This window comes from Acomys russatus, chromosome 15 (assembly GCF_903995435.1).
Source record: "Acomys russatus chromosome 15, mAcoRus1.1, whole genome shotgun sequence".
Taxonomy (NCBI): domain Eukaryota; kingdom Metazoa; phylum Chordata; class Mammalia; order Rodentia; family Muridae; genus Acomys; species Acomys russatus.
This window is the reverse complement of record NC_067151.1, coordinates 31,349,406-31,370,470: the sequence shown is the minus strand read 5'-3', so window position 1 is coordinate 31,370,470 and position 21,065 is coordinate 31,349,406. Positions and strand designations below refer to the sequence as shown.

The 21,065-nt window shown below is 40.4% G+C and overlaps 1 protein-coding gene across 4 annotated transcripts in view; it reads right to left on the bottom strand.

Annotated features, from left to right (window-relative positions):
• Nucleotides 1-20,627, bottom strand: part of Postn (periostin) — a 31,311-nt gene extending 10,684 nt beyond the window's left edge. For all 4 annotated transcript variants that reach the window (XM_051157139.1, XM_051157140.1, XM_051157141.1 and 1 more), the window contains exons 1-16: nt 20,457-20,627; nt 19,056-19,154; nt 15,764-15,828; nt 13,776-13,933; nt 11,166-11,330; nt 10,141-10,287; nt 9,522-9,663; nt 8,078-8,290; nt 7,384-7,518; nt 6,402-6,550; nt 5,101-5,237; nt 3,880-4,010; nt 3,307-3,437; nt 3,110-3,212; nt 2,939-3,006; nt 2,612-2,657 (exon numbers count right to left, since the gene is read on the bottom strand). In XM_051157139.1, coding sequence (XP_051013096.1) covers nt 2,612-2,657; nt 2,939-3,006; nt 3,110-3,212; nt 3,307-3,437; nt 3,880-4,010; nt 5,101-5,237; nt 6,402-6,550; nt 7,384-7,518; nt 8,078-8,290; nt 9,522-9,663; nt 10,141-10,287; nt 11,166-11,330; nt 13,776-13,933; nt 15,764-15,828; nt 19,056-19,154; nt 20,457-20,590 — 2,023 coding nt within the window. In that variant the 5' untranslated portion in view covers nt 20,591-20,627. The remainder of the gene's footprint in view (nt 1-2,611; nt 2,658-2,938; nt 3,007-3,109; nt 3,213-3,306; nt 3,438-3,879; nt 4,011-5,100; nt 5,238-6,401; nt 6,551-7,383; nt 7,519-8,077; nt 8,291-9,521; nt 9,664-10,140; nt 10,288-11,165; nt 11,331-13,775; nt 13,934-15,763; nt 15,829-19,055; nt 19,155-20,456) is intronic.
• Between the last annotated feature and the right edge of the window lie 438 nt (nt 20,628-21,065).

Sequence of the window (21,065 nt, the reverse complement as noted above, 5' to 3'; positions counted from 1 at the left end):
GAAACAACTCCAATGAAGTTGTCCTTTTTAGTCGCTGCAGGGTGTTAACTTATCAGATGTGGTGCCTAGTTCGGGCAGTCACAGGAAATAGTCGCAGCACGCTAGTGTCTTCTTGTGTGTCCAGCTGCTGAATTCTGCAGGCCAGCGACCTGACTGTGTTCTGGGAGCAGGGGTGGGGGAGTGGGACGGGGGCCCCTAACTAAATGCTGCACCCTACCTAGAAGTCTACCACTCTGACTTCCCTTTGTGCTTCTTGAGAATACTGGCTGTGCAGCAGCAGAAGACAAATAAACATGATTAATTTCACGTAACGCACAACATCTTAAATTGCATTGTCAGATTATTTCTCAATTAAAAGGATAAGGGAAGAAAAAAGACCCTTGGAATACTCCCATGCATTTGTTATAGAAAAGAAAAAATATATATATAAAATAATTCTAGATAAGATTAAATTTCAGCCAGGAAGTCATGAGCTTTCTGCAACAAACATGATCTGGTCAACATTTAGTATTCAGCTTTGTTATAATAATTTTAAGTTGTTTCCATGTTAGGTGAGGTTATCATGGCTTTTAGTTGTGCAGTGGTTTTTCTTGTTGTTGTTGCTGTTTGTTGTGTTGTTTTGTTTTTTTACTGTATGAGCCAGGTCCTCAGATCTACAAGTCTCCTCATTCCTAAGTAGAAGCCTTAAGAGATGGTCCCAGTAGTGTCAATTTCAGTCACAATACAAGTGTGACACAAAGTGTCAGTGGTGCAGTGTGGGTTTCTGCCCTTCTCAGCTTCTGCTCTTACATGTTAGCTATGTCGACCTTTTGAATTGGTGTGTGGAGGCCTTTACGGGAACTACTTTTCAACCATAGGTCATCTCTTGAAAATTCAAACTATGAAGCTCTAAAATGTATTAGATCTGTGTTTTCAATTCTTGATCCCACAAACAGTTCTGCCACAGAGGACCCTTCACCTGGAGCACACAGGAACCCTGTTGCTATTGTGCAAGTGGCATAATGAATCACTTTGAAGGTTTCACATGCTGAGGAATTCAAACTTTCTAATCTTGATCAGTGCCTTGCTTCTCTGAAGGCTTAAGTCATTTGGACAGCTCTAAACATTTTCCAACTTTTATTTTCTATGTAAAATAATTTGTATCTGGCAACTTATAACAAAGTGTGCTCCTCAATAAAAAATTAAAATGTGTGTGGTTTTGAGGGGTGTGGGGGGGCAAGAAAAATAAGCACACACAAAAAAAAAACCCAGAAGAAATATTAGAGACAAGTTGACAAATGGTTCTGAAAATGAATTTTTGCTTAGTTGGTCCGCACTTCTATTTGAAGCAGCCAGCAATTTAAACCCCAGAGCTACTTAAGATCTCTCAAGTAGGCTGATGAGTTGCTACATTTGCATACTTTTGCAAACATAATTCAGATAATAATATAATAGTATTTTGGTTCATTATAAGCAAAATACTGTGTTGCCATGTACAACTAATAGTAGAACTGATGTAGAGGAAGTGGGAGAGAGAAATATTTTTGTAGAGATGCATGTCATGGGAGAGGAAGATGATGTCACATATCTGATGAATTAAGGTGGTAAGGACGCTTTCATTTGTTGTAAGATCTGTTTTTCCGTGGCTGGAATTTAGTGAATGCTAAATCATCTGGAATCTCTAAGGCAGCTCTAAGGGCCTGGGCCTGGGATTGCAGCGGACATAGCAAGTGAAGAAGTAGACATTTTGTTTTGCTCCAGACATTGGCTTTTCTCCTTCTCATGTCTAGCATTAATTTTTAAGGAAAATGTTCACAAGTAGATAAGTGAATGTTCATGATACAAGGAAGAAAACTTTTCTAGTCAGAACAAGACAAGTAAAGTAGTGCTTTAGCCTATTTGACCGTTTTATGGTAGAGGCAAAACAAAATGAGAAGAACTTCAGCTTTGAAAGCTACAGGGAAAGAAGTCGGGGGGGGGGGGGGGGGGGGCAAGGAGAAGTAGGAAAGAACGCCCATAATGTAGAAGCTATTTGATGATTGACAGAAGCATTTACAATGAGAGTGAAATGTGCTTTGAGATTGCTAAGCAGTTGGGCTTTGATCTTGATAATCTGGTACTGTAGGAGGTTAAAACAATCACTTAGCAGACGCGCGGTTCCCTTGCCTGGTTTTTGTATGTGGTCGATTTTGAACCAGCATCTCCTAAGAATTAGGACTATCCTCCACATCTTCCCATGCACAGCTCAGGCCCAAGGCAGGGTGAGTGACAACCGTCTGCTATGCTCTGTCCTTGTGCCCACTCATCAACATTCCCAGATTGCTTGGGAGTGTCTTCTAGTAATCCGTCCTCTTGGATGCCCTTTTCACTTATTTCCCCCTCACTTTAGTGCTTGTGTTTACTCTCCAATAGTGAGCCACTTTGTTTCCAATTAGAAAGAAGTGGTTCAATAGTCTCGGAGGACGTGAGTGAGCCTATGAGGCTTCTGCCAGATCGCCAGCCCTGTTTGAAGGACAAGGAGTTTCAGTGGATTTGGAATTCTAAATACCAGATTATCAGCAGTCTTTGGATACACGAGGAGAAGTATTTGCATATCATCTCTACTTGTCGCCAAAACTGTTCTTATACTTACTGTAGACAGTCATGGGGATTTCTTTGAAGGTGCTGCCACGAACAAACTGAAAATAAATGTTTATGCTTAGTAACATGTAATTCCAACTAAAATAAAAGCATCCAAGGTGACTCAATAGAAGTGAACTCAGGCCAGGTGCTATAAAAACCACCAGGTTTGTTACTAACACTTTTAGTATTATAAAATAACTAATGCTATGCTATATTTTTCCTGTTTTTTATATTATACTAATGCTATACTAATAATACGCTATACTGCTAGTCTTTTATATTAACCCTACGACTTCTGCTCAGCGTGCTATAAATAAAACCCAACAGCATTCTGTACCTTGATTTGGATGTATTTTATCAGTTTGTTCAGTATTTCCAAGAGCTGATCATTTCCAACTGGAATGTCTATGGAGAGAAATATTCAGCGGACATGGTAAGAAAATGAGTGTCAAAACCTAAGCTCGTAACGAGCAGTGTTATTCCACCCACGCGCTCAACTCCTACACACCTGCTGGGTAGAGGAGCTTATCCACGACGTGAATGACACCATTGGTTGTCATGATGTCAGATTCTCTGGACTTCAGCTCATTCACCAGAAGCGTCTCATTTACCTTAAAAAAAAAAAAAAAAGTGATGGTGAGGAGAAACTGCATGAAGACCATGTAATGGTCATAGGCACTTTATAGATTTCTTCCAGTAACTTACTCCTTTCAGATAGATTTTGCTTCCCTGTGTGGTCTTCAGGATGTTAGTGACTCCGGGTTCAAAGCCCTTTCCAATATACACCCCTGGGGTCAGGTGATAAAGAATGATGTTTTGGAGGGCATTTTTATCTCCTGTGGAATGGAAAGATGCAGCTTTAATAATAAGCTGCTTTTCTGACATTTTGAAACAAGAACTAAGGAATAAAACATTCAATTGTCTCAGTTTTTCTTGTTCTCTTTTTCTACAATGTCAACACTTTCTCGTCCATGTCAACGCCTTATCAAAACATTAGTCATTTCGATCTGTTTGAACTATGCCAATTAGTCTTGAAATCATGACAGCTCCCTTTTATACCATGCAATTGTGTGCCTTCAATAAATTAGTATGACGGCAATCAGTTTACTAATAAACATTAATGAATGACTCTCCTCACATTCCCAAATAGGATAAAGGAAACCAAAGCTTGTTAAGGAAACCATGCGGGGGCTTTTTTCCCCCTGAAATATGGGCAGAAAAGGAAGATGAAAGTCTCTTGATTTGATGGGTAAATAGCTGCCATTCTCCATCACTCACCAATCAGAATCTCTCTTTCCTCATTTGTCATTCCTTTGAAGGCGTCATTGGTTGGTGCAAACAAGGTCCAGTCTCCAGGCTGTGTCAGGAGATCTTTCAGATCTGCAGCTTCCAGGAGGCTGAGGAAGATGCTACACACAGAGAACGTGCACTTAATTTGATATAAGAATTAGATTGAGGCTCACTCAGATACAGAGCAGAGTGAAATCCATGTATTGTAGAAACCGTGAGAAATCATTTCACACATTTTCACATAAATGCAATTTCCCTGTTAAGAAAGGCTTATAATGGGGAAATGAATGAAATATGTAATTTATAAATTCCTCCATCTCCATTTTTCTTATAAAAGTATCAAGTCACATTTATGTGACAGCAAACTTCTGTTTCATTTGATATTTTATTAATGAGTCTTTTTATATTATCATTTAAAAGAAACAATTATAAGTAAAAATCTCAAGGAATAAATCAAACTATTAGATTGTCTTCCACCTACCAAATAATACTACAATACCCCAGGAACAGGCCAAATAGCACTTAAAACATGCATTGATTCAAAAATATTTGTATGAATATTTTAATTTAATTTTTAATATTTCTTTTTAGAATTTCATTTATGAGTACTATATTTGCATCATTCCCCCATCTTCCCTTCTAACTCCTCCTGTGTTGCCACACCCACTACTCTTCACTGTTCTTTAATTACCGTAACACACACACACACACACACACACACACACACACACACACACGTATATATAAATACAGCCTGATGAGTTCATTTTGTGTTGCTGATATGTACATGTGTTTAGGGCCAGCATGCGGTTAGATAGACTGTTAGGGGACTCCTCACTGAGGAAGGCGGACTCTTCCTCTCTCTGAGCAGCCATTGCTTGCCTGTAATTCCCAATTTAGGGATACTGTCTTGTGACATTTCCTTCATTCACACTGATGTGTCACCTGGCACTGTCATTGTGAAGGTCTTAATCAGGTGACCTCATTGTTGTTCTGAGTGTGCTTCCCTGCCATAGATAGGAGCCATTGCCTCACAGCCTCTTACAGTCCTTCCTGCACTCTCCTAGGATGTTCCTTCAGCCTTGGGTGTCGGCTTGTGCTGTTAATGCATCATGTCGTTTGGGTTAGCAACACTGTACACCGGATGCTTCTCAGGCAGCACCGCTGGCGCTTGCTCTTTTGCGCAGCAGGCACAGGTGGTAGACTTACCTAAAGCGCTTGTCTTGCCTCAGTTTGTCATGCAGGGATTTCTCTGCTGGTTGGATGATCTCTCGGAATATGTGGATGGCACCGTTCCTTCCCTGCTTGCTTCCTTTCACCATACATGAATTTTCAATGCAGATAGCCTAGGGGTGGGAAGAAAGACCCATGATGCCCTTCGGTGTGGGAGATAAGTGAGCCCTTCCAAGGGGGCACTAGACTGATACAGCCTGGGAAAGCAGCTTCTTCCCTCCTGTGGGTAGCGTCTTGTCTTGTCCCGTCTGTAGCGTCTTGCACATTTGGCTGTGTACTTCTCATCCAGGGCTGCCACCAACCAAGCCACCTTTGGCATCAGGCCCCTGCATTCTGTCAGCAGACTGCAGACTTCGCATAGAATTTTCATTCTGTCTTTTTCTGTCAACCTGTCCCAGGTTTAGTAATTCTTTATGTTCATATGAGCCATAAATATTCCAGAAATCAATGATTCACATTTACTACATTCTCTTGACTGTAAGACCAACCAATTATATGTATAATTTCATTTAAAAAAGATATATACATATTTTATTTAATATATGCACATATATAATTTAATAAATTCAGATATATAATTTAATGTGGGTACATGTATATGTTACTGTATTCATATGCATAATTCAGTGTATGTACATGTGTAATTTAATATATGTACATGTATAATTGAAAGTTAAGTTCCTGAAGTATTTGAAATGTGTACCCTGCCCTTGTGAAGCCTTAGTACAGAGTGTCCACGTGCCACTGCCATCTGTCCTGTGTAACACCTCCCTCCCTAGGAAGACTTTTTTTTTTTGACTGCATTGCAATTCTACCAATCAACATGTTGAGGAATTTTCCTGCAGGGAATCATACGCTAGATTCACTTTATAGGATCCAGAAATATGTGTGGGTCTTTACAAATCACCTTGAAAAATCACTCAAAAGAAATTCTGTTGCTGTATGGGGTGGGGGAAGGGATACCACAGTAACACTCCCTCCATGTTTGACTCATCATAAAATCTGTCCTGTTAACAAGGCAAACAGTTATCTTATGGAGGAATCTTCTGTTTACCGGAGCAAATGCTAGTTTATCCGCCATTCACAGCACATTGGTACAGTATCCTAAGTGCCTTTCTCAGAGCTTTTCTTATCTCTGATCCTATGGACATTAAACTTCACAATCACATTTACATGCGTGTGAGGAACATTAGCTGTGACAAGTCTTTGGCCAGCATGTGCCGAGTGACATTCAGGCCACTGTGGATACGTGTTAGATCTGGGTCTCATTCACCTACCGTCCGATACACAAACACCCGGAGTTGTTTGCCTCCAATGGTCTCCAGGATCTGTCCATTGTAGAGGTCGCTGAGGCCGACTTTTACTTTCAATATGTGATTTTGCAGAATTAGTTTAAGAAGGCGCTGGTCCATGCTCAGTGTGTCGTCTGTGAATAAATTCATTAGAGAGGAGAGTTATCATGGGTGGGTAAGGTAGCAGGAGGAGAAACATGAAAACCTCTCAATCTGTTCATGTCCCTCACTCACATCCTAAGGGAGTTGGTTAAATGCCCAAGGCTAGCAAGGCCATCTGCCAGAACTGACCTGTCGTGCCCGGCTATGTCCATGAAGTTCTTACTGGGGAAACAATGGCTCCATCTACATAGGGACTGTTTACTTTCATGACAGTCATTGCCAAAATCTAAATCTTTATAGTGGCCAGTTTTTTCCCCTGACAAGTAGGTGTCCCCATTAGTCACATGGGTGACTGTTGATGAGTTATTTGTAAGTTCATGCTCGTTACTGGTCAAGTGATCAAAGCACACAGACTCCAGAATGAGGCATAGTGCCAGAACATATGCACAGTATTATTCTAAGGGAGATGCTGTTATTTCTAGAAATTCTAATTTCTCTAACTAATAATTTCGCATATTAGAACTCAGTACCTAGAAAACACTAAAAATGTGATTTTTGTTCACTAAACTTTTCTTTGCAAGTTATGTATATCTGTCCTTCCATGTGAAATAAGTTTTAAAAATAGGCCTCAGCACATATTTTAAATGCTGCCAGTGAGTAGCCATCACTAGATGAAACACACATACTTCATATCACGATCCGAAGTAACTCTCTCTTGTCTTTATACATTTAGAATTTGACACCAACATCTTCCGGACTGTAAATTCTAACCACTATTTTCTATAATATCTAATATTTCTTATTGAGAATAATCACCATGAAGAAAGAAGGGAGGAAGAAAGCAGGGACAGACACCAGCACGTACCAGAGAATGCATTGTTCACAGGCGCTAACAAGGTGTACTCCCCATCCGGCTTCAGAGAAGATGCCAAGCCTAACTGGGCTACCAGGTCTGTGAAAGTGGTCTGCTGCTTCCCAGCCAGCTCGATGACTTGTTTGGCTGTAAGATGAAGCATTGCCATCTCAGTGATGTCATCATTGTTATGGTCCCCATCCCAGCGTTCCTAAGTCAATGCCTCGCCCTGTTCTGCTCCTGTGTGCTATTGACTTGAGTGTCAATCCAGTAAAACATCCCTCCCTTCCTTAGTATGAAAGTTCTGCTTCCTGTGTCAGCGGCTTCATTAGTACAAATAATCTTAGAGGGAATGTTCCCTCTGTCTTCCTAGTACAGTTTGAACATTACTCACCTTTCAGCCCTTTCTACACTGTGTGTGAACCGCCTCTTTTTTTTTTTTTTTTTTTAACTGAAAGTTTACCATCAAGATCTATCTTCCGGTTGCTGAGAACACAATAGCAGTGTGAAACCCTTTTATAAATGCTAGATGCTGGGCGAAGGCCCTGAACGGGCTGCCCATGCCTGCACAGGCTTTGGAATCGGCACTCGGCGAGCATACAGCCAGTTCGGTGTTTGTGTTTCTTCAGACTACACAATAGCTCCTCATGGACTTGCTCTCCATGTACCTGAAGGGTTAGTGAAATGGTGGTGGGGCCCTGCTCACCCGAATCAGGAATGAGGACTTCGTCGATCAGGTGGATGACACCATTCTTAGTCACGATGTCTTTCTGTTTCACCATCTTGATTCCATTAATGGAGATGCTATCCCCCTCGCACCCTATCTCAATTGTGTTTCCTTCCATGGTCTCGAACACGGCTCCTCCTGTAATAGCCTCAGAGCACTGGAGGGTGTTTAGGATGTGGTACTTCATGAGAGCTAGGCAGAGGAATGAAGGGGAAAATCAAACTTCTCGTCAAGGGAAATGACATTTGACCCTTAAGTTATGCACTGCATTGTGGAGCTAAATTCACCAAGGAAATATGACACGGATGTAAGCATTAAAATGCTAAAATCGTAACTATGCATGTCCTGAAAAGTGGGTATTTTAAATCAGTGCTTTTAGAAATAGCTTAGCTTGGTAGAAAGAAAAGAAAGAGAATTAAAAACTCTCCAAATTATTTGTATAGCACCAGGAAGTTAAAAAAGAATGAAAAGAGGAAAAGAAAAAGTCTTTTGGCAGTTTGTGAAATTGCTTGTTAGCCATGACTGTTCTAAAAACACTCAGAATGCTACATTAACCCCTTCCAAAAGACCATTCCTGATTTGTAACACAGTTCTAGAGCCTAAGGGCTGGGTGAGAAGTTCCTTCCAGACTTTCATGAAGAGCATCTGAGGCCTAGGGGAGGGGTCTGTCTTGCCCTTGATGTTATATCAAGACTTACATCCTCAAAGTTGGTCAGATTAATTTGGATGAACATATTTGGAGATTGAATATATAGAATTTGTAAGCGCAAGGCAAAGACTGGCTGTTGAAAGGGAGGTTGGAAGGGACCCAAATGAATTTGTGAATCAGAGAGAACCATATAACTTCTCAGTTTAAGTTATAACTTGTAGTAAAAATTTAGTGTTGGAAGTATGGTATAATATGCAATCCATATTAAAATCAGACCTAAAATTATTCTCCCACGTTGGATTAATTTTTCTTTTCAGCTTTCAAAAGATTTATTTGCCTTGTTTTATGAGCATGAGTGTTTGCCTGAATGTGTGTTCATGCACCGCATGCAAGCCTGGTGCTTACAGAAGCCAGAAAAAGAAATCACATTCCCTGGAAGCCTGTAGTGTGTTGGGACTTGATCATGGGTCCTCTGCAAGGCAGCCAGCACTCTTAACTGCTGAGCCCTCCCACTAGCCTCTTACTAAACTTTCATAACTTCTTTAACTTACTTGCTTGGAAACAACAGAAATGGCTGCAACCTCACAGCTGTTTTAAATTAAGAATATTTGCCTATTCTTTCAGCCTTTCAAAGGATGCTTTCCAGAGTACCTCATGTTAAACGTTGTGGGTCTTTCCTAACTCAGCTGCCAGTATTGGCAATGACTGATCTTTTTTCATTGCTTTCATCCTAGGCCTCAGGGAGAATTCTGGTAAAGGAAGACATTTTCCTACCTTCTGAAGCCACTTTGTCACCCATGATCCTTTCTAGGACTCCTCGTGGGAGTTTCTCAAAAGCTTCATTGGTGGGAGCAAAGAGTGTGAAGTGACCATCTCTTCCAAGGGACTCCAGAAGGTCAGAGGTGATGGCAGCCGCCTGAAACACAGAGGACTTTCAGAGGATGGCATGAAGTCCTGAGAACACTTGTCATACATTTGTCCTAGAGTGTCAGGAGAGCATTCACAGCTTCACCAGAGACATTTACGCAAGTCAGATTGTTAAAATAGTACTTTTTGACCCAACCAACCAAGACTTTCCCTCAATTTTCCTCAAACTGTTGGCTAGAATGGAAAGTCTGCCAGTGTTAAATCCAGCATCTACAGCAACCAAATCGACATGTTCTAAAGACCCCAAGCATTCTGTAGCCACACCCTGAGTCTGTATCACTCATAGTCAAACATGTATTATTATTTTATATGGGATGGTATCGCCTTTGTGAAGTGGAAATGGCTATTTCATGGAGTACATTGTTGCAGTTTGCCATATTTGTTGAATAGCATTTCTTGCAGTCTACAGATCTTGTCAGGGAAGGATAGTTTTCAGTGACCCGGGGGAACTCGCTCTGAGTCTTACTCTGAATGATGAAAGCTCATCTTCCGCTTCAATAAAGTCTTGGATGGAGGTACCAATTTGTGTCAGGACACGGTCAATGACATGAACAACACCGTTTGTGGCAATCTGATTCCCATGTATGACTCGAGCACAGTTCACAGTGACAACCTGCAATTAGATGAAAAAAAAATTACAACTAGCCATTGACTGCTAAGACAGCAGGGTGATTTCCACATTCCCATTTGTACTGGAGAGTTTGATGTAAAGAGCCTCCATGCTGGGAGTGCCTGTGCTAGTAGCCCAATAGGTGCCTATGCTGTGGATTAAGACTTGGCTATTGTCAAAGAGAAAGCAGAACTGTTTAGAAACCCAAGTAACCTAAGCATTTCTTGAGCTCCAAAGCAAATAATTTCTTTCTTTCTTTTTTTTTTTTTTTTTTTTTTTAGTTATTAACTTTGTTTTTATTCTTTAATATAAATAGTTACAAACTATTTCAGATCTAGGCCAAAGAATCGTGTAAAGATTTCTAATTATCTCTGAAATGAATTTTGAGAGAGGAATAAAAATCACCATTGCAAAACTGTCATGAGGTCTACTGAACAATAAATAGTATTGCCTCATTGCTGGGATTTCCCCACCTCTGGAAATTTCAGGGTTGAAAATAACCCCTGAGGCCGTATCAGCAACTTGCCATAGTCTAACTAATACAAAACTCAAGAACCTCAGCCAGCATAGTGTCCAGAGAGTGGCCGAGAGGGTCGTCCTCACCCCCTTAGTTATACACTTCACCATCTGTAAGAAACGACTTAATACACATTGACTTTAACTGTCAATCATTCGGTCTTTAGGAAGAATTCAACTAGATTGAGATGTTACGTGGCTAAGATTTTTTTTTAATCATAATACAAGCACTTACATTATACTGACATTTTTATCATTTCTGTGAACATTCTATCAAAGGAACAGATACAATTAAGAAAAGCATGCTCAGAAATGTAAATCTTATATGTAAATAAATAAACAAAACTTTTATAAATAAAACTTACCCCATTGGGATAATGGTTAATAAAAAGCCCCAGATTGTTGTACATTGAAGGAATAACCATGCCGTGTTTCAAGTCCTTGGTTAACATCCTCTTGTTAACCATGTGGCTATGTAAAGCGTTCAGTAACTCGACATTAACGTTGTTCTCCAGTCCTCTGCGAATGTCCTAGGAAGAACCAAATTAAAGTTAGTTTGTTGTGGTTTGCTACTGAAGTTCTTTTATGTACTTGGTTTGTTTGTTTTCTCTCCTACCCTTTAAAATGGTTTATTTTAGTGTGTGTGTGTGTGTGTGTGTGTGTGTGTGTGTGTGTGTGTGTGTGTGCCCCATGTGTATGAGAATTCCTGAATCTGGAGTTATAGGTGCTTGTGAACTGTTGATGTGGGTGTTGGAGACCAAACTCGGTTCTTTGGCAGGCCTTCTTAACTGTCGTGTTAGCTATCCAGACCCCTGTTTCTACTCTTCGTGACCTCATTGCATTATCAAGTGATCATAGAAAACTGACAAAAATAACAGAATTATATTATTTCAACTGATTGATGAATTTAGGATTTCAAGTTGTCAATGAAGGGTTCTAAATCTGATAGGATGCTTGGATATTTTTATGGACAAAAACTTTTAAAATATATTTATGAAGAGACAGTCTTCATGTAGTTAATAACTAGGGGTGTGACATTATCAGACACAATATGGCAAGTAAGTAGTGACATCGGGCACTCAATATGTTGTTATATTTGCATACAACACTTGAGGGTTTTTGTGTTTTCTATGCTTGATTTTTTGGAGGCAGCATCTTAGCATGCAGCACAGCCTGGCCCCAAACTCATGGCAATGCTCCTGACTCAGCTTCCTGAATGCTAGATTTAATCATATGCTAGCACTGGAGATATAAGGATTTACGCTTGACCCAACACTAGTCTAGGCATTCCTCATCCTGTACCTTCCCAAGGCTGTGCTTCACATCAGCCTGTACACATGCTACTGTGAGTGCAATGATGAGCAAGGGGAACTTCATGGTACTTGTCATGTCACAGCAGATAAAGCACAGAGATGAGGGTAGAAGGGCAGCATGCTTTAAGAAGTCCGTTGATGGATGCAGCTGCTCTTATTAGAGTGAGTCAGAGGTACATGTGCGGGAAGGTGGGGATTGTGTGATGTCATTCTCATGCTAACGCAGAGTGATTGTTGGGCAAGCAACTCGTATCTATTCCATTATTGCTCTTTTTGTTTTTTTTTTTTTTTTTTATTCCTCGAGTAATGTTTGAAATGTGTTCTGAAAGGCACAGTGCTGTGAAAAAGGAGTAAAGAGTAAGTTAAACCAGCAATTAAACTGAAGAGTGTGTAAGGCTGGGATTCAGTGATCAGGCTTTGCATCTGGAAAATCAACCAAAGGGTAAAATTATTCAGGAGGAGTACCACAGAAGAACATGATATTAGACTGATGTTTTTAAGAAACTGAGATGAGGGAGCCGGGCCATTTACAGTGATTAAGTCTGAATGTTGATATGGATTCTGCCTATTATGTGAGAAAAGGTTGAAACAAATCAATTATTTATAGAGGTAAGAAATGGCTTACATTCTCAGTATCCTTTATTTATGTAGCCATATTATATTAATGTGGAGAATAGAGTTGCTGGGGTTCCAAGAGAAATCAGAACAAACCCCACGGATTTCATAGCTGCACACGGTAAAGTGAAAGCCAGAGCCATCAAGATGCAAGCAAAGGGCAGGGTGCAGTTCCGGGAGGAAACATCTAACTTTTACTACTAGAGTGAGGATGCCCAGGTGTGATCAGGAGGCGGGAAAGACAAGGTCATGACTCAGCATAACTAACACACAGCTACAGGAGCACATTCTGCCTGAGGAGTCACCTTGAGCCACTCTAGAAATTGTCTCCACATGAGCAGAACATAGGAATGTATTTTTCTATTAGTTATATAATTTTTTGAGACAGGGTTTCTCTGTGTAGCCTTGGCTGTCATGGACTTGCTTTGTAGACCAGGCTGGCTTTGAACTCACAGCAATCCACCTGTCTCTGCCTCCCAAGTGTTGGGATTAAAGGCAAGTTGAGGAATGTTTTATGACTTAATCTGTCATGAATTAGTCTGTTCATAAAATCAAATATTGTTTATAGCACTTGGTTCAAATATCCATACATATTTACTATTCTGACAGTCTTGAAATAGCAATCTATATGGCTATATAAACAAATACAAACTATTTGTTAGAGCTTCTCTTTCTTTGCAACTGTAGCTATGTTGTTTATAAACTATAATAACATATGGTTATGTAATATAGCTTATAATAAATAGAGTTTTAAATATTATTATTACTATTATACTACTATTACTACTATTATTATTATTTATTATTATTATTATTATTATTATTATTTCAGCTCATTCTTCTTCTCTTTAAAGAGATTGTCTCTTCTGGGGAGTTCCACCATGACAGCATGAACACACACCACTGCCCCAATAACTCATTTCTAAATATTCTCATGTGTATGATAGAGAAATATGAAAGGTTCTTGGATTATATGAATTGATCAATTAAAATGAAAACGGCACTGTCACACAAGAAATGTCTCAGATAATGCAAAGGCTGTCTTACAGAGTCCAGGTTTTCCCAAGCCTCGTTACTCGGTGCAAAGTACGTGTACGACCCCTTTCCTTCAATCTCTTCTCTCAGCTTTGAGACGTCAGAATAGTGCTGAGTGGTGGTGGCTCCCACAATGCCCAGCGTGCCATAAACATGGTCAATAGGCATCACTGAAATAGTCAGAAATGAGCAGACACTTAGAACTTGACTTCTAGAACATGCTTTCACAATCATTCAAACCTTACCTGCTCCCCAGTACATTGAACTAATCAGCTAAAGCAATAAAAATCCTATGAAAGTGGGTGCACTTTATACAACATTTGCATTTTTAGCATTGTATAACAAAATACCACTCAGTGTAGTATTTCTTATATTCTTGGTGTTAAGGAAGTGAGGTTTTGTGTTTTGTTTTTGTTTTTGTTTTTGTTTTGAGACAGGATTTCTCTGTGTAGCCTTGGCTGTCCTGGATTCACTTTGTAGACCAGGCTGGCCTCGAACTCACAGCAATCCACCTGCTTCTTCCTCCCGAGTGCTGGGATTAAAGGCGTGTGCCACCACGCCTGGCTGGAAGTGAGTTTTAAAATATCAAATGGAAGTAACATTTAATAAATCCTGTCACATCACTAATCGTTCAGTCAGAATTTCCAGAGACTACGTCTGATGCTTTTACTTAAAGATGAGCCACCCTCATAGAGACTGGCAAGGATAATGTGAGCTGCAGCGCTGGGCCTTATCTGTGAGCAGCATATTATGGTTACATCTGTAACTGTTGTGGTTCTTGATCCCTAAAGCAACATATGGACATTGTTCTCTCCAACTTGAGTTAAGGCAAACATATGCAATACTCTCAGAAGGTCTCCCTGGAATGTCTAACGTCAACCTGAAAAGACAGATCTAGCACTCGGCAGACCGCTTGCTCTTCTGACCCCGCTGGCTTGAAAATTGGTGTCATTTGGACATCGTCATAAAGCAAATGGCGGCTTTAGTGAATTCCCCAAGACAATTGTTAAACTAAACTTTAAATTTTTCAAAAAAAAAAAAAAAAAACACCAAAAACCAAAAACAAACAAACAACAACAAAAAAAAAAAAAACCAAACCAAAACAACAACAACAACAACAACAAATACAAAAAACACCCCAAAACAATCAAACCCTGAATAAGGCTAAAATTAAAAGGGATTCATGGCAAACCCATGCATGCCTAGATTGGACAAAACACAATCCACCCCAAAGCCAAGCACAATTTCCATGTGAGAAAGCCTATAGCGAAATTGATTACAGATGTGATATGAGCTAATCACATTACAACATCATCAACAGCATTAACCAGACACCAGGTCTCAGCAAGTGAGGCACTTGGTAGTCTCTCAGCTGCTCAGACCTGGGTGCAGCATTGCTGACACCAGCTTAGCAGCTCATTCTGAATATAATACCATGCCGGGGACTGTCTATGAGTTGGTGTCCACGACGGTGAGTGCCCTGGGGCCTATGTTCAAGTCCTGGAGGACCTGTGCCTGGGAGGAGACCCTTCTGTTGAGGAGCCGGAGCCTGGGGAAGGGGGATGGTTGGCATTGGGTATTCAGAGGAAATGAAAAGCAGATTCTTTTGTTGGCAGAACTATGGGCAGCTAGATTTCAAAGCGAGGACCATTAAAAACTCAGAGCTGGTGAGCTAGAGATGTTTCCTTCCTTAGTAGATGCCATGCTTCTATACAAGCTCAACAAAATGGACTTCCTGCCGGGCAGGGGTGGGGGATCATTAATCTAGTACCATCAGCTTCCAGTGCATGTGAGAGAGGTCTAATATTTCACCACTATGGTAAGCATACAATTATCACAAAAACAGGGAGAATTTGTTGAACTTAAGACTGTTCTAAGTGTGAACATGCACACCCCCGTAAACACATGCACACTCACACTGTTGGCTTCTCACAAGCTATCTGAACTTGTTCCTTATAGAAAAATAAGCTCCTCATGTAGTCCAGAAATGTAGATTTTACCTGCAGGGCAGCCTTTCATCCCTTCCATTCTCATATAGCCAGGACAACATTCATATAACACAGTGCTGCACAGAGGGGAAATCTCAGTATTAAAACAGAGAACTGTGAAAAGATGTACTTTTACTTATAAGAGCGTATTACTTATTCCCAGGATGTGCTAAGATTGTCAAAGCCACCCTTCAGAGACCAGATATTCATGCACGTTTGGTTCTTCTCTGCACCCTCATGGCACTGGTGGAAGGCTCCCAGATCTGGCTCCTGAAGAATGGAGTTTGTTCTGTATGTTCACTGTGCGCTAGACAGAGGCCCTTAAACAAGCCACTTGATACATTAGGTTTCAGCCTTCCAAACAGTTGACCATGGGAAGTGCAGTGATGCCATCAAAATACAAATAGTTGTGAATCTCAAAAGAATGGTTTTAGAATAACTTTTTTAGTTATAAGCAGCAAGCATATGCTCATTAGTACAATGCTACCTTGGAATAATAGAAATACATTAATACATTCTAATGTATGCAATCCTATCTCATGTAAAGTCATTAGCATTAATTATACAAATTAAAATGTTTCATTGATGTTTTCATACATATACATGATATATTTTCATCAAATTTACTTGTTTTTATCCTTTCTTGTCTTATTATTTCATTCCCCCCCCCCTCCATGAGATCACTGGCTTTGAACTCCCTTTGAAGTTGAGGATGACTCTGAACTCTGACTCTCTAGGATGCACACCATCATGGTGGCTTTATGTTGGGGATTGAATCCAGGGCTTTGTGTGTTCAAGGAAAGAAGTCAACCAAGTAAGTTTCATTTTTAAACTAAGACACAGGGCTACTTTTGTTTTAAATTATCAGTAGTTATCAATAATTAATGATAATAATTATTATTAATTTAACCGTGTTATACAAGTTTAAGTTTTCCTATTTTGTTTTAACTTTCTATGGAGTTTCAAGAGTTGGCTGGACCTGAAACAAGGGAACTGCATGTGACCCAAATGCAAATCTTAATTTTCCACCAGTGACAATTATACTTACATAGGTCTCCATGGAAATAAGTAGACTATGTGGGAATTAATTAAATGTCCTTTTGAGTTTGATTTCTGAACATTATAAACAATAAAAATGAAATGTTTCTATAGTTAGCAACCTGAGGTACATAGTGATAAGAACAGAACACTGTCGCTAAAGTATATGTGTATGACTATTCCAAACAAATTATATAATCTGATAATCAGCTCTGAAATAGAGAAGTCACACAGCAAAAGGATGAATTTGTAGAGTGGTGTCCTGTAACCTCAACTGATAAGTAGGCAAAGTGTTTATCTAAGTGAATGTTTCAAATACAACTGACGTGTTTTCATTTTGTTCCCAGGGAGCAAGTACGGTACACACAAATCCGTTTTCCTATATGGCCAGGAAGTCAAATGAAAGCAAGAAGAAGACACAATAATTGCCCTGCACAGCTTAGCGCATGGGGAGTCTGTTCTTACTATCTTGAGTAGTAACAAAAATGTCATAGAAAGCCAACTAAAAATGTCACTGGCATCAACAGGGAGCCTGCAGAATGCTTTATGGAAGGGGTTCCATGTTGTTGTAGACAGTACCTTAAGCCTCAGGCCTAGGGATGCTTAGTGCTTTTCTTGAGACCTGGCCTGTTTCCTTCCAGTAAATTCCCAAAGTAGCTGCTTAACCAGAAGCCAGCTTCAAAAATGGCATTACTCAGAAGACACTGGCAAGTTGAGCAGAAAGAAGCCAAGGGCAAGCCGGGCTTCCTCACTGTTTGTATTATTGGTCTCTTCAGTTATTTGAGATTAGCATTTGCATGTGTTTTAATGAAGGGCTATAAGTGTGATTTCAAAGCAGAAGGTACTGAAGGAAATTTTGTTAAGTGGACATTGTTACAGTTTTGGTAACAAGCCTGAGTACAAACAGGACTTCTGTTTAATGGAAAAAAAAGAGCCTTGATTTTTGTTGTGTGACAACTTTGGCATCTCTAATATATAATTACATTGTGAAAATATGATGTCCTTAACTTCCAGGAAGAACATAAAAACACTTTCCTTAAACAGTCAGTGTGGGAAGGTCAAGGTTAAATAGTTCTGTGTTGAGTGTTTTTTTCCCCAATAGCACATGGATAGAAATTAGCCATATACGTGTGTGTATATATATGGTGTATGTGTGTGTTTTAAGGTGCCTTGCTTTGGAGCTCAAAGCATCCTAGAGGTTGGTCAGTCCTCCTACTTTGAAGCATCTTTGGAGGGTACCTAAAGCTCACCATGGTGTACTAACCAGATCTATAGATCCTGCAGTCCTCAAGGCTATCCCATAGAGGATACAGTTCAGGTTGATGGCAGTGAAGGGCCTTCCCATTATTTTTACCAGTGGGGATGACATGTAAGCCCTTTCTAATTTATTAAGCTACCCTACTTTTGAAACAGTTCCCTCCTTGTAAAATGATGATTTGGGTAAGTGATGCCTAACCTTTATGCGGGGGTGGGGGGGGGGGGGTGGTTCCTACCAATAGTTATGTAAAATAAATCAATAAACTTGTTTACCACATTGGCAATAATGCTTTCCAGATTCAAGTTGATCAGTGAAATACACACCAAAGCCATAGAAGAATCTCCCTGTTAGCAGTGGAGATAGTTGACTGAGTGATGAGCTTTGCCTATCACTGTCATGGTTCCCTGGGGATCAGGCAGCTTGTACAAGGCATCATGGGTTAAGAAGTGGAAAGTGCAATTTCTTTTTAATTTTATGCTTCAATGAAAACTCAGGGGTGAAGTGGAACATCTTTCAATAATGTCTCAATGATTGGAGAAACGTTGATTGGGCTTTTATTTTATTGTTTTCATTTCAGATCAATTTGTTCTCTCTCTCTCTCTCTCTCTCTCTCTCTCTCTCTCTCTCTCTCTGTGTGTGTGTGTGTGTGTGTGTGTGTGTGCATGTGTGTGTGTGTATGTCTAGATGTGAGAAGAGCAAATGAAACACAGTTAACCAACTCTCTTAAAACAAAAGAGGACCGAACAACAAAGAGTGTAAAATGAATAGAGACCATATTTGTTCACTTATGAGGCCATATCACACTGTCACGAGGCCTGTTTTGGCCTCTCCAGCTTATGGGCTTAGAGAGAAATACACTCATAACAGTGGTGATGTGGGCTTTTCTGCCTGTGCATGGGCCTGTCTTTAAAACCACAGTATTTTCAGACTGGGACATGTGCCCAAGGAGAGGCAAGTACCATCCTGTCACATCTTCAAACTATAGATGAAGAAATGGGCAAGACTCACGTTTTCTTCCCGCAGATAGCACCTTGATACCAGTTCTTACAGGAGCTGAAGTATTTCTTTTTGGTGCCCAGAATCTGCTGGAGGGCACAGACATTTGGGCTGGAGAATAGAGGGGAGGAGAAAAGAGTTAATCTGTATGGTGACTGCCTCTTCCCAGTTACAGGTCAGGTGGCTGAGGGTAATGTTGCGATGCAGAGTTGACTTTCCAAGATGGGATTTTAACTTTGTATGAATCTCACCACTTAGTCCCTGGAAAAGCAGAAGTCTACGGGAGCTAGGAAGAGGAGGGGGGAGGGGGTGGAGAGAGGGGAGGCAGAGAGGAAAGAAAGAAGGAAGGGATAAGAAGGAGAAGGGAGGTGAGGAAACAAGGTGAGGATAATACCAGTATTTCAAAATTTTAAGCTGGCAGAAATATTCAAACAGAATTAGGCTCAGCAGAGTCTGGATGTTATGTACTCACTACTGTTCGTGGGGGAAGAAACCCCCTGAGTGTGTAGAGCATGTTCTCACATGGAGGACAGGCAGCTTCAGGGCTCGCCTGCAAGGACACAGGTCCACTACACACTTTGCTCTGGGTTCCCTAGGTGCCTGCAGACGTGCATTGGTGTTAAAAGTAACTTTTGAGCAATGCCTTCACGCAAAGGAAACTTGCTTCTTTAAATAGAACAAATAAAAGCACACCCTTCTACTGCAGTTTGAAGTTTGCTTTCTCTCAGAGGGATGGAAATTTAATTCTTTTGTGAGGAAGACTGGGGAGACTTAAGGAAATCCCCCCCCCACCCCCAGGCTTAGGGAGGAATGCCAAGAAGAGCCACATGTAAAAAGCACAGATGTTTGTTCCAGTTACTTAGTTGTTTCTAATAACTTTTCAAATCCTGCACTTATCCTAAAAGATAAAAACACTTCAAGGAATTCAGAGAAGTGGTTGATTATTCAACCCAGAGTTTGATTTTCATATACAAAGGAACTCTGGGCTGATATCCTGTGCGCCGCCTCAGAGCTTTAACATGATACCATCTGGGAGCAGATGCCTTAACTTTGAAAACCATATTCTGCAGTTTTGGGAGGAAGTAAAAACCCAAGTGAGCTAAATTATAAAGGATTACCCTATTGTATTTTGTTAATTGCATTACAATTAATAATCCACATCAAGTAATAATACTTGTTATGTTGATAGAAATTCTCATGAGTATAAGACGTATATCATAGTAACTGTATACCTATGTGTGTGTATATATTTACATAATATTCATTATTTTTTCTTTTTCTGTTAGTTTGCAATAGGTAAAACAACAACAACAAGCCAACAACTACCCTGAGTTGTATTTATAAGGACCTTCACACATATTGCCAGAACAAGCTAAATGGAAAAAAATAAGATAAAACAAGCCAGGGACTTACCCCTGATCCCGACCCCTGATGCGGCTGTGAGCCAGGACTTTGTCATAGTAATTGTTGGCGTTTGCAGGGTTAACTTCGCACAGCAGCAGCAGGAGCAGCAGAGCAGATAAGGGCAGGAGAGGAACCATCTTCATCCTGATCTCTGTCCAGGAAGAGAACTGGCCTCTGCTCTGGAGAGCTGAACTTATATAGTGCTGGGCTGTGGGCGGGAGCTCCGGCTGTGGGAGGGGGGCGCTCAGCCAACCTGAGACTTTCAGCTGCCTTGCAGAGGCACCAGCAGCCCTGCTCTGCAGTGAAGTCTAGGCTCTGAGCAGACTGCACTCCTCCTATTTGTTTTCCATCATTGCCCGCCTGTCTTTTGTTTCTATAGGTTTACTTTATGAAAACAGTTGTATCTGAGTTAAGGGGACACTGCCATCTGCCTCTGCCACTTCTATGTCTCATAGCTCAGTTATTTTCCTGGTTTGGTCTCTTCACACTTCACCATTCCACAACAGAACACTGAGGTTATTTTTCACCTGAAAACAGGATTTCATAAAAAATCCTGGATAGATTTACAACACCTATGAAGTATGTACAGTCCTATGAAATCTGGGCTATGCCTTTCCT